The 13,609-nt window shown below is 33.9% G+C and overlaps 1 protein-coding gene and 1 long non-coding RNA gene across 2 annotated transcripts; one reads left to right on the top strand and one right to left on the bottom strand.

The window, feature by feature from the left end:
• The first annotated feature begins 2,424 nt into the window (after nt 1-2,424).
• Nucleotides 2,425-5,299, top strand: LOC110006662 (uncharacterized). Its single transcript, XR_002279767.2, has 3 exons — nt 2,425-2,785; nt 3,228-3,310; nt 4,540-5,299. It is a non-coding gene; the product is annotated as an uncharacterized LOC110006662 (long non-coding RNA).
• Nucleotides 5,300-9,707: 4,408 nt separating this feature from the next.
• Nucleotides 9,708-12,780, bottom strand: STIPL1 (GC-rich sequence DNA-binding factor-like protein with Tuftelin interacting domain-containing protein). The gene has a single exon (XM_006836326.4). The coding sequence runs from the start codon at nt 12,435-12,437 to the stop codon at nt 9,804-9,806; it is 2,634 nt and encodes an 877-aa protein (XP_006836389.1). The 5' UTR covers nt 12,438-12,780; the 3' UTR covers nt 9,708-9,803.
• Between the last annotated feature and the right edge of the window lie 829 nt (nt 12,781-13,609).

Here is a 13,609-nt window from a genome sequence, read left to right as displayed (position 1 = left end):
TTTTCCTATATATATATATATATATATATATATATATATATATATATATATATATATATATGAAAAAAAATTTTCAACGCCTATAGGCGAAAATGAACAGTGATTTCGTCTACCCTCATCACCGTCTAAAGTTTATCGCATGATCACAATTGTCTGGTAGTGTTTCATTTTTCATTTTTTTCTACAAATTGGAACGATCTGAAATTGGAGTGTGTGTACATATTAGTGAGGCACACCGAATAAAATATAAAAATAATAATTGGTGAAAACGAAATTGACCAAAATACCCCTGAAACATTTTAGGGGTATTTTGGTCAATTTATTTCATGTAAAATATTTTTTTTATATTTTTTTTAGATTCGTCTATTTTTTATGAATACACGCTCTAAATTTTAGATTATTCTAATTTGTAAAAAAAAAAAAAATGAAAAATGAAACACTACCAGACAATCGTGACCGTGCGATGAACTTTGGACGGTAATGAGGATAGGCGAAATCATTATTCAGTTTCGCCTATAAGAATTTTATAGTATCTTCATATATATATATATATATATATATATATATATATATATATATATATATATAAGAAATGACATTATGAGACCCTCCCACACCCATGTGCATAGGACCGCAAATGATCACCATCGAATTTAGCACAGATCTCTAGAAAAGTTATTACATGGGTGTGGGACTTGATTTTTTTAAAGATTTGTGTCAAATTTGATGGTGAATATTTGCGATCCTATTCACATGGGTGTAGGAGGGTCTCATAGGATCATTACTCTATATATATATATATAGGGATATTCTAAACTTCACAACTCTTCAAATTACAAAAGGTTTAAGATAGAGAGAGTGGTGAAGCGTGGATTTATTAAATTTTTTTTCTATTTTTTAAAATTAGTTACTTTTGTGGGGCAAATTTGTAAATATTATTACAAGACAAAGGGTATTTTTGTCATCTCCACAAGGGGTAAAATTGAAATTTTAAGTAAAGGACAATGGCACTCTACAAATAAAGTTACAGGACACTAACTTAAAAAATGCAATTGTACTTTTGTAAAAATTTCAACTTTTCTCTTGCTTAATGGTAAAGTTACCTATTTAAATAAATTTTTAATAAAAAAAAATAATTGTTTTGATAAATACACTCATTACAACCCCTTCTAACTTGCACCTTTGTATTTTAAGGGATTGTTAACTCTAGACAAACCCATATATATATATATATATATATATATATATATATATATGAAAAAGTTTCTATAAGGTTGCAACCTTAAAATATAGAATCACAAATGCACCTCAAAAATCCATCGAAAAATGTTGTTTTAATGTTGAAATACCCTCTAATTGATTATCTAGACATCGAGATGTATGAATATGAAAAAAAAAAAATGATTGAGTCCCAGATATAGTGCATCTTGCAACAAATTATCTAAACCGTCCATTTTTCAAGATTTTCATATATTTATAGATCTACTTAATTTTAACCATTTTTGGAGTTTAAAATTTTATAATTAGATATAAAAATAGATTTTCAAATAATCTTAAGACTTTTTTACACCAAAATTACATGTTATGACAAAATTTGGAGGTGCACCTTAATTGGATTAACCTTATAGAAACCGCACCCATATATATATATATATATATATATATATATATATATATATATATATATATATATATATATATATATGAACTTTTTTTATGTAAGTGTGAGGCTCTAAGCAATCAAATTGGGGTGCACCTCAAAAATTCATTAGAACAGGGTATTTCAATGTCCAAAATTCCTCAAATTGATCATCTCAACCTCAAGATGTACGGACATGACAAAAAAATGGATTTCAAGTCTCGGAAATAGTGAATCTGATAATGTATTTTTTTACCGTCAAATTTCAAGATTTTCCAGTGTTCATAGATCTACTCGATTGACACTATTTTTTAAACTTTAAATTTTGTAATTAGATATGAAAATTTTCAGGCCATCACAAAGATTTCAAGTATTGAAACATCTTTCGACTTTATTTGAAGGTGTGCCTTATTTTGATGGTTTAGAACCTCGGCCTTATAAAAACCACACATTTTATATATATATATATTGTTCGCTATCCAGGAAGACTGATCTGACTAAAGCAAGTACGTACCCCTTAGGTAAAATGCTACAGTAATTTCTCGAATGAGCCTAAAGGGTATCAGTTGTCCGATAAAAGATGAGATGGTATACAAAATTTTAATAATTGTTTTTATGTAAATCGGATCAACATGAGATGTAGGGCGTGTAGATCACATCAACTCGCACCCAATAAAAGTAATAAAAAATATTTTACATATTTCAAAATGATGTGACTCCCCCTGGATGTTAGAGGGGTGGTTTGGTTATTTTTATTCCATGAAATATATTTTGTATTTTTGTTATTTGAGCGAGGTAGAAATGCATCTACCCTCCAAATTTAAGAGGAAACAAATTTATCGAAAAATTAAAACTCAGAGCCCAAAATACACTCTTAATGGTCTGATCTCGTCCGACGGTTGATAGCTTTTAAGCCCATGTGAGAAATTAGTTTGTTTGCTTAGATCTGGGAAATTGGGAACGATGTTTTAAAAATCAATGAGTCGCATGACCCAAGTCAGAACCGCATTGATTTGTTCACCTTTTAATCCGTTTCAAGCCCATTTAAGAGTCATTTCAGTATATTGATTAGTGTTTACTTAGATAAGCAACTTGTTGATTCTACACTAGTTGCTTCAGTCTCATCGTATCTGCAAGCTGATCAAGGTAAAAGCCCCTGTATTTTCAACAACAATTAATTGGCTGATTTTTCTTATCAGAAAGTTGCGTTCTTTAGGTGTTGGTCTCCACTAAAAACTGGTTTAAGATATTGCATCAATTGTAGAGATGGAGGGCAAATTTTCTCAAATGAAGCTTGCAGCAAGTCCCTAAAACAATCCTCTATGAATCTCTAAGTAGCTTTGGAGAATCGATATGTTCAGAGATGGAAATTAGTTTTTCTTTTTTACCGTCAACGGTTAGTAGTTGGTAGCAAGTTTTGAAACCGTTGTAGTTTCCGAAAGGGGTTAGCATTGAAAAATCTAGGCTGTTTCTCTCTTTCTTTTTCTCTCTCTCTCTTTATTTCTCTCCCCCTCTCTCTCTCATCATAAATTTCCAGCTAAAATGGATTATTTGCTTCTGATTGTTAATGCAAAATTACCATTTTCAGGGATTTGTACCTTGAGCTGGTAATCACTCTTCCTTCTCACTACTCTGAAAAGCTCCTCAAGCTCTCAATTCATTTTGAGGCTGGTAAGTATTCCGAAAATAATTTTAACTCACACTGAATCAATAAAAATTATAACATCGTGTATTTATTGAAAAATTATTGTCTGCTATTTATACTAATAAATAATGAAGCTTGTATTTTTCTTTTTATCATATGACCTTTAAATATACTTTTAAATTTAGGCTTTTTAGAAGATTATATTCTGGAAATCAAGGTTTTCAGTAGATTATATAACTAAATATTAGGGTTTCCAGTAGCTTATGTAGTCAAATCAGGGTCTTTGGTTTTTGTAATTGTTAGTAGATTATATTGAATCCTGTGGTTTCCAAATGAGGGTTTTGATTTGAAATGAGTGGTATACTGATAGGCAAAATGCATAATGAAATTTTGATTATACTGATTAGACTGAAATTTTTTAGTATATTGATTATATGCAGAAAATTTTATGTACTGAAAATTCTCATTCAGTGGTTATATACTTTGAAAGTTTTCGTTATATTGATTAGACTGAAAATTTTAAGTATATTGATTATTAAATACTCTGAAAATTTTAATTATAATATGTAAATATATTACAATGAGACCAATTACTTTTGATACAAGGATTTCACAATTATCATTGGCCGATAGATTTTAAATAGTTGAGGATGTATCATTGTTTAGGCGTAAAGTCCAAAACAAAATTTCTCGAATGATGTGACAGTTTCATTTATTGGATTTCACATCTAATGATTAAAAGTGATTGTGACCTTGTAACAAAAATAAATGGTCTCCTAGTATAGATCTCTTATAATATTTATATACTTGAAAATTTTTCATTTACTGATTATATACTTATTGGGTGCGGTTTGTATAGAGCCTAGGCTCTAAACAATAAAATTAAAGCCTACCTTCAAATAGTGTCGAGAAATGTGGTTTCAATACTGGAAATCTTTTTTATAGCTTTAAAAAATATTTCACCTTTATTTATATAGTTTAAAGCTTAAAAAATAGTGTAGATCGAGATATTTATGAAAACTTAAAAATCATGAAAATTGACGGTCCAAAAATGTGTTAAAATACACTACTTTCAAAACTTGAAATCCATTTTTTCTCATGTCCATGCATCTTGATGTTGAGATGATCGATTTGAGGATATTTCTACATCAAAACAACCTCTTGTAGTGAAAATTTTGAGGTAGGCTCTAATTTGATTGTTTAGAGCCTCTGCTCTATATAAACTTTTCCCATACTTATTATACCGTGATTTCAGACGACAATTGCTGGATGAAATTGCAACACAAATGTGGGCTGACGATACGAATAGTTGAAAGATTCCAGTTTCTTCTTGTGCAGAGGAATTTATATATATATTGTAATTGTGTTGACATTTTCCTTAAGTTCATGGACCATGACAGCCATTGAGAATCTGGTTTTGGTTTCATTTACTGTTATTACTATTCTTGTTCTTATTGTGCATACGAGGCCAAGAAGTGCAGTATTACAAGTAACAGGGAACATAGTGTATATCTGCAGACTGTAGATATGCAAATGGTGCATGCATATGACATTCATTACCTGCGTTCATTGTTTCAGTATTGTTTGTCCTCTCAGTAATGGGATTCTTGTAGAGCAGATCTTTTAATCATTGATGTGAAGGTTGGTTGGAATAAGGCAAAGAAGATCAACTTCTCTGAAGATCACTTTTGTTTCAGAGTAATGTCATTCTTGCTGAGCAGATCTTTTAACCGATGTAAAGCCAGGTTCGAATAAGTCGAAGAAGATGACCTTCCCCGAGATTTCTTATTTTGTTTTATTTTATTTTGTCCCTTGTTGACAAGAATGTGGCTGATGTTTTTGGAACTTGTATCTACACAAGCTCTACGTATTTGCTTGTGTGTGGGGTGGGTTCAGGTCTTTCTGTGTCTAATTATTTATGTGCTGAATAGTGTGAAAGTTTCATCGTATATGATGTATAGAATTCAATGGAGACGGTTATTTGTGATATGATCATTTGAGATGGCTTTATTTGACATGGTTATTTGAGATGTAATTATTCGAGGGTAAATTATTTGAGATGGTTATATGAGATGAAATTATTTGACCATGTAAATTTTTGTTGCTTTTTTTTGTTCTAAATTTATTTGACATGTATTGGGCAGGGTTTTGAGCGTCTTGATGATGTATTGAGATGGTGCATTGAGATGGTCATTTGAGATAAAATAATTTGACAAGGCTGTGAATATTTGGGAACATTTATGTGGCTAATTATTTGATGCATTTGTTTCAGTAATGCATGTTGAAGATGGTTTTGAGATTAAATTAATTACAATAGTTATTTGAGATGAAATTATTTGGTATGTATATACGAGGTGAAATCATTAACCAGGTTTTGAATTATTGCCACATTTTGTACAGATGTATTTGTGATTCTTATTTCAAATGAAATTATTTGAGATTGAAGTTATTTGAGATGGTTGTTGGAGAGCAAATTATCTAGCAGGGCTTTGAATTTTTCGCGACATCTTATGTTCTAAATTAGAGCTTTTTGATGTACTTGAGGTGGTTATTTGAGATGATATTATTTTATTTGAAGTTTAAAGCAAAGAGAAATGACCTCTATAGGGTCTTTATTGATCTAGAAAAATCTTATAATAGAGTACCTCGAGATTTAATTTGGTAGGTGTTAAAAAACAAATGGGTCTATAGATACTACATTGACTTGGTGAGGGATACGTACAAGGGAGTGCTAACTAGTGTGTGAACAGTTAGTGGAGAGACGAGTAAGTCTTTGTGACAATAGGTCTCCATTAGGGGTTGGCGTTGAGTTCATGCATCTTTGTTTTAGTTACGGATGACTTAACTAGGCACCCACAAGATGAGTTATCGTGGTGTATGTTGTTCGCGGATGACATAGTTTTGATTGATGAAACCCGAAGTTGTGTCAACCTAAAGTTAGAACTTCAGAGGGGTGTTTTGGAATAAAAAGGTTCTAAACTTAGTCGAACTAAGAGAGTATATGGAATGTAAGTTTAATAAGGATAGGAGTAGAGATGATGAAATAGTTAAGGTTGACAGGTAGTAAATACCAAAAAGAATGCACTTTCGATATTTTGGATCGATAATCCAAAAAAATAGAGATATTAAAGATGTCACACATATAATTAGAGCTGGAGATGTGTAACCAGAGGTTTATGTGATCACTGCATGCCAATGAAGTTGAAGGGACGAGTTCTATAGGACAATTGTGAGACTTCGTTTTATAGGGTGAAATGGTGGCAATCGAGACAATATACCTATAGGATAAGAGTAGCTGAAATGATGATCTTGAGATGGATGAGTAGCAAGATAAGAATGGATAGAGTTCGAAGCGAATACATTAAGGAGGACATAGGTATTGCTTCAATAACGATAAAATAGGAAAAAACATTCAGGAGGACTTAAGTGTTGCTTCAATAATGATAAAATAGGAAAAAGTAGACTTAGATGGGTTGGCCATGTGCAACGCAAACTAAGTACAATATTTGTGTGAGTTAGTTCAAGTAGAAGGCTAAAAAAAGTCAAAGGGTAAGTCCAAAAAGAAATTGTTGGCAATAATGAAAAAAGATAAGGGGACATGTGACTTTCCTGAAAGTATGACACTTCATAGAGCATAATGGTGGACCAAAATTTGTGTAGCCGACCCAAGTAGTTGGAAAAGTTGGAAAAAGGCTCTATTGATAATGATTAAGATGAAATTATATAGGATAGACTACTAATTTTTATTCACTATTTCATGTTATAATATCAAGCTTGTGATCCCCATTAACCATTTTAATGATCCATGGATAATAAATTCGAGAAATCCATATATACTAACGAAAAGGTAATTGCTAGAAGCAGCAATTGCGAATTTGGATACAAGCGAAGACCCAACAGAAGAAAACTTACATCGAGAATAAAGTGGGGGGAAGTATTAGTTCGAATTATTAATGAATTGAAGGGATGTACTAATTATTCATGAGGGTTTACTAGCAATAATAACTTCTGATATCATTAATGGGATCAAGAAATTATGATCTATTTATTACTATGATTGTGGATGGATTATTACAAAAAAGTTCATTTTATTCACCGTAAAATGCAGACAAGCTACCAAATAAGAGTTGCTTAACTTCCACTCCTAGATTCCAAAAGTTCTTCTCAGGAGATCTGTGCTTCTCCGCGATCAAGCGTGCCGATGATTTCTCAATGAAAAAACACAATTGTTGTGTAAAGTCCTACCGCATAATTCTAACCCGGTGCAGTCAGTACTTATCGATATAACTGAGGTCACCTTGTTGAATTACTGCAATGCCATATCAGAAGGGACCATGTATTGGTAAAATCGACAGAGAATTACATGTATAAAAATAAAATCGAACACATCCCAAGTTTCTTATTTACAAAACTCGCTGGATAAGCGAATGGAGTAGCCTTGAATGAGCCTTTCCAACTTGAAAACGAGCTTTTATTCACTGATAGAAGGTAAAGATCTCATGTTTACATGCCTAAGTACTATTAAATTAAACCTTATTCCAGTACTTTGTTCACTGTTAGCTGCAGTCATTCGGACTGAGTTTTGTATATTATGGCATTCATAAAAGATGAAGTCAATGAATGGGGTTATAATCATGAGATGCAATGTTCTTTACAACTAATTTTAAGCCAACCATATGCAGCTTCGAAGTTTTTAAGAGATTTAGGACTTGTTAATAATGTAGCGTTTCAGTATATACTTGGAGAAATATAAACAGGCCAAACTAGGCAGAGAGCATAGGTTACATTTACCCCTCGGATTGAAGACCAACTTGAGAGGATTTTTTCAATTTAAAATTTTGGAAACCACTTAAGAATCACTAGATTATTATTCTCAACAAAAAAAATTCGAAATTTAAGTTTTCTAACTCTTTGATCTCAGCCTCTAAAAATTGGACTGTCTCTATTCAATCTTGAGACATTATTTTTTCAAGTGCATTAAAGGGAAATTAGGATTTTTTTATTGAAGTTAATCTATGGGTTGAAGAGGTTATATCTTTAAAATTTGGAGCCTAAAATTAATCCTAAGTCAGATTTTACCTGAAGGAGTAAATAGATAGTATACCCCCAAGGGAGCATATTTTCTTTTGGCTAATGGTTAATATAGTGGTCGCAGGCTCAAAGCCCAACTGGTAGGCTCCAACCATAATTGGAATGCTCTCTCTCCCCCCCTCTCTGACTGAATTGGAGGCCAACCTTTAAACCTCAAAGACACACCGGGTTGTTAGAAGATGAGCAATGATCCAATGCAACGCTTGTTTTATAGTAAAATGTAACGATACTTCTAGAAAACTATATTTGTAGTATTTGTATGATCTCAAATTTTGGACACATTTTTTTCATCTCAATAATCAATCCCCGTAAAAAAAAAATTAATTTGACTTTTTGATATGGTCAAAATGAATCCCCTCCGTAAATAAATTTAGACCATTTATTTTGTGAATTTCAATATCTTAATCTTCATAAACTCCAAATCATTTTTTCTTTTTTTATCTTTTTTTAACATTGTTTATCTATATTAAAACCATCCAAAAAATTGAAAATGAAAAAATCTTTCTAAAACTTAGATCTAAACATCTTACCATAAACGGTTTATGTTAATTGGGCTAAAAAAATACTTTCTAAGTTGTGTTTTCAATTTTTTATTTATTATGATTGTTCACTAGACTTAAAAAGATGTATATTTCAAATTTTGAATAGCCATAGGATGATTTTTTAAAATTGTTGCTTCATAATACTATACAAGTTGCGTAAAAATATATATATATATATAGAGAGAGAGCAGAGCGTGGAGGAGAGAGGGTGAGATGAGAGAAGGAGAGGTTGCCTCGTTGAGATGAGCCAACGCCGCATCCAGGTGTCAGTAATCAATGACAACACCATTTCATAATTTAATAACGCTCTATCGCTCATCTAACCGTTCAATTGCGACATACTTATCTGAGCCGTTTGGCGAACCTATTTTCTATGTGCAAGCCGGCATTTTTCATATAAATATATATAGTAAAAAATGAAAAGTGTTTTCGCCCGTAGGCTCAACCGCACCAGACATGTCGCAACGGGCATAGCATGGCTAGTGCGGTCAATTTTTCAGGCAAATAACACTAGAAACTGCAACTGCTCTACAAAAGCCATTGCGTCTTTTCAAGCAAAACTGCAATGGATCTAGAAGAGCTGTTTCGGCGTGAAACACTATTTATTTTCGTCTTAAGACGTTTTTAAGACTTTTCATATATATATATATATATATATATATATATATATATATATATATAAAGCACCATACACACAAAATAAGACACATAGGTACCATAAAATTGGCAATATAAAGTAGAAGCATGCATCATATTAAACAGCATAATCCCAACTAGAAAGCGATCATCAGAAGTTAAAATGAAACTTATATAAATAATACACAAATAAAATTGGTACATTATGAAGTAATTCAAAGGCATAAAATTTCTCTTACAGATACAAAACTTAGCGAGCTCCGGCACGCCGAGTGCGTTGCATCTCCATCAATTGCTCAAGAGAGACAGCAACCCATCTGTCCCCACTTTGGGCGAAGATCAGTTGTTTCACAGAATCCACACAAACACTAACATTTCCAAAGCCATATACCTGAAGCCCATCATGAGTACGACCAACCTTAGGCAAAAATTGGAGGTTATTGTCTTGAGCATAGGCTTCAATAGCCTCCTTTAAGCTCATTTCAGGCACACCCATGTTGTCCATATGAACACCCGAGGCTCCCTGATTTTGCGCAAAAGCAGCAGCTTGCTGCTGAGCCTCGAATTGCCTTTGCTCTGTAACCCTAAGATAACTGATGTTCTCCCTAACCCCTGGTTGAACAACCACCATTCCTTCCACTGCTTGATTCATCATATTAAGACCCACATTCAACTGAAGCCTTATTCTCTCATTTGCAAGTAATTCTTTTGGAAAAAGGTCCTTCCACCCCAAATACCATTGGGTCACTTCCTCAAAGTTGGGGTTTGAGCACAACCAGTGATACAAAACTTGTTGCCATTTTGTGAAGAAACCTACTTCTAAAAGGTTTACCATGTGATGAATGGGTATGGCATTTGCCCATGACATGACCCAATAAAACTGATCCAAATTTTGGTTTGCTGGATTGACCTGAAACTCTTGTAAAACGCTCATTAGTTTGGGAACTATATAACGCACAATCAAGCGTTCCCAACTAATGGGGTCAAAGACTGTTCTCCAGGGAGATAGAATCGCATATGCTGATGCATCACTAGCATGCCATGCATGCAGAACATTTCCAAGCTTAAACTGAATTGGATGGTACAAAGGCTCCAGTTTGTCTCCTAAAAGTGGAAGCCATGGATGCAACCATGCATGTATGGGAACAGTTTCTCGACGTGGATCCCATGAATCAACAGCTGCCGATAATTTGGGCATTACCATATTAATAAGAATTTCCTGGAGAACTTGTGGTGGCAAAAGCTTATCCCAAGACTCCAAGAATCTTAACATGGGTTCAGGGTCTCTAGGCTCCCATGAATTTGTTGCTGCAATTCTAATAGCTGGGAGAACAACTTCCCTTATCAACTGTGCATAGGGTGATGAAACACCAAGCTCCGAATCAGTGTATACACCACCATAATCAATTGCATCATTCCCTTGTAACAGCTCCTTCCAGGATGACATAACCTCCACCCCTTGCAGTGGGTTCAACAATGGTTGCCAACCCTGAAAAAGCCGAATCATCAGAGGTAATGCAAATGCACAGGCAATGCAAGACAGATTACCCAACTTGTAGTCTTCTTCGTATTGGCTCTGCAACTCACTGAAAATTTTAGAGAGATAATCCAATGTCAAAGTCCCAGCCAAATTTGCTTCCTGAACCTTATCCAAAGCACCCAAGATACCCTCCATATTGTCCATTTGCTTCTGTTCCCGAGCTTCCACCTCCTGAAGCTTCTCTTTCTCTCTCTGGAGAGCCACTACTGTCTCCCTCTCTCTCCTCAAATCTTTATCCAGCCTCTGAATATCTGCTTCTGCTAAGTCGACAATCAATCTTACATTGTATTGAAGTTCAGGCATTGGTATCTGGTTCTCTTTAGCAGTCTCTTCAGCATTCAAATTCTCGAGATTCGTCAAAACCCTAACTTGAGGACCTCTCATATCCAAAACCTTCTGAACCATCTCGAACCCCTGTTCTTGCTTCTTCGCTAACAATTCGTCAGCTGTCACATAGTCTTTCTTATTGATCCTTGATCGGTTTAGCTTCAACCAAAGCTTATCTCTGGAACGAATATTGGGCTTTACAGTCGTTGTAACATCCATTTTTTCATCTAATCCTGGTAATGGGGCCAACCCCATTGACTTCTCCTCGTAAGAATTGTAACCCATTCCCATATTTTTGGGTCTAAGCTTGGCTTCAATGGGGGCAACAATACCCTGTGCATTTTTTCCAAGTCCTCCTCCTTTGTAACCCATTTTCTCGAGCAATCTCATACCGATCCCCTTTGTATGCTTCTCGAACTCCCCTACATCTCCAAATTCCCCTTTTACTTTGCTTGATTTCATCTTCCCCTTTGACATCTCTCTCTCCCTTTCTCTCTCTCTTTCTTTCTCTCTCCTCTGCACCCCTTCTTTAATTTTTCGCCCAAATGCAGTAGGCAGAAAATTGTCATCACCACCATCTCCATCACCATTGTCCTTGTTCTGACGACTAAAACCCAACCCTAATCCTGAACCTCTCTCTTCTCCATGAGAATCTGACACAAACCCTAGCCCTGAACCTAACCCCCCATCCTTTTGTTCCATCCCTAGACCCATCCTCTCCTCACTGTTTTCCTCGATGTTTTGGTCGATTTCCTTAGAGGGCATCACAGTACCAGTCGAAACAAAATTGACTGGTTTTGTGAGATCTGCCCGCTTTGAAACTCCATCTCTTCTGCGTTTTTTCGAGGATCCTTCATCCTCTGATGAAGAACCAGCAAATACACCAAACAAAACATCATCCCTTGTTTGATGGCGCTTCACTTTCCGGCTCTTGTAGTAGAATTCGCCACCAATCCACTGGCCGTCATCGTAGTCGTTGTCCATGGAGAACCCCTCCATGTGCTGATACTCGTCCATGGTGTTTACACAGAGAGAAAGATATATAGGCTTATAGAGAGTAGAACTTTCCAATAGAGAGGAAAAGCTGTGCAAGTCTAATTAACTCGTTCTAGGTTTCGAAACAAAGGGATGGTACTGCTGGTTTTAGAGAGAGAAAGCTAGGGTTTCTTACGTTTCTCACCAGTGGTTTTAGAGAGAGAAACGTAGGGTTTCCTGGTGAAAATAGAAATTGTATAGGGAGATAAATTAAGTATTGGATTTACCTATTGCCTTCTTGAGTTGAAGATAGAGTTGAGGAGTTGCAGACAATCCTCGATGAGAGAGAGAGAGAGAGAGCGAGAGCCCACCAAATAACCAGAATGGTTTAAAACTTTAAACTTTAAACTTTAAAGAGAGAAGAGAGAGAGATTACCGAATCACCAAGGGGATTTAGAGAGAGAAAATAAATATAAAAGGTGTATTACATGACCGAATGGCGTTTTCTATTCAGAAACTATAAATAAAGGAAAAAAATTATATAGAACCTAGGCTTTAAACAATCAAAATTAGAGCTCACCTCGCATAAGAAGCGGTTGTTTTGATGTCAAATATCTTCAAATTGATAATCTCAACATCAAGATTTATGGACATGAGAAAAACATGGATTTCAAAATTTAAAAATAGCTTATCTTGTAATGTATTTTGGATCATTAATTTTTAATATTTTTAAATTTTCATATATCCACTTGATCTACACTCTTTTTTTAACTTTAAATTATATAATTATAACTTAAAATAATGTTAATATTATCATAAAAATTTTCAATATTAAAACCACATTTCTCTACACTATTTAAATGTGGGTTTTGCTTTTATTGTTGAGAGCCTCGACTCTATACAAACCGCACCCATAAATAAATGGTGATAATTTGTTAAATTCTTACCCTTTGAAGTGGTATATTTTGTAGCGTATTTTTTTACTTTTAATTTTCAAATTTTTCAAGTTTTCATATATTTATTGATCTACACCGTTGTTGAAGCTTTAAACTTTATAAATAAGGATGAAAATATATTTTAATGCTATCATAAATATTGTCAGTATTGAAACCACATATGTGTGACACTATTTGAAAGTAGGCTCTAATTTGATTGTTTTGAACCTAAGCTCTCTACAAAAAGTACCCTTAATATATTAAAATAAATAATAATAA

This window comes from Amborella trichopoda, chromosome 2 (genome assembly GCF_054954075.1).
Source record: "Amborella trichopoda isolate Santa Cruz 75 chromosome 2, AtrichopodaSantaCruz75HAP2 v2.0, whole genome shotgun sequence".
In the NCBI taxonomy this organism is placed as follows: domain Eukaryota; kingdom Viridiplantae; phylum Streptophyta; class Magnoliopsida; order Amborellales; family Amborellaceae; genus Amborella; species Amborella trichopoda.
This window is presented reverse-complemented; position numbering and strand designations above follow the sequence as displayed.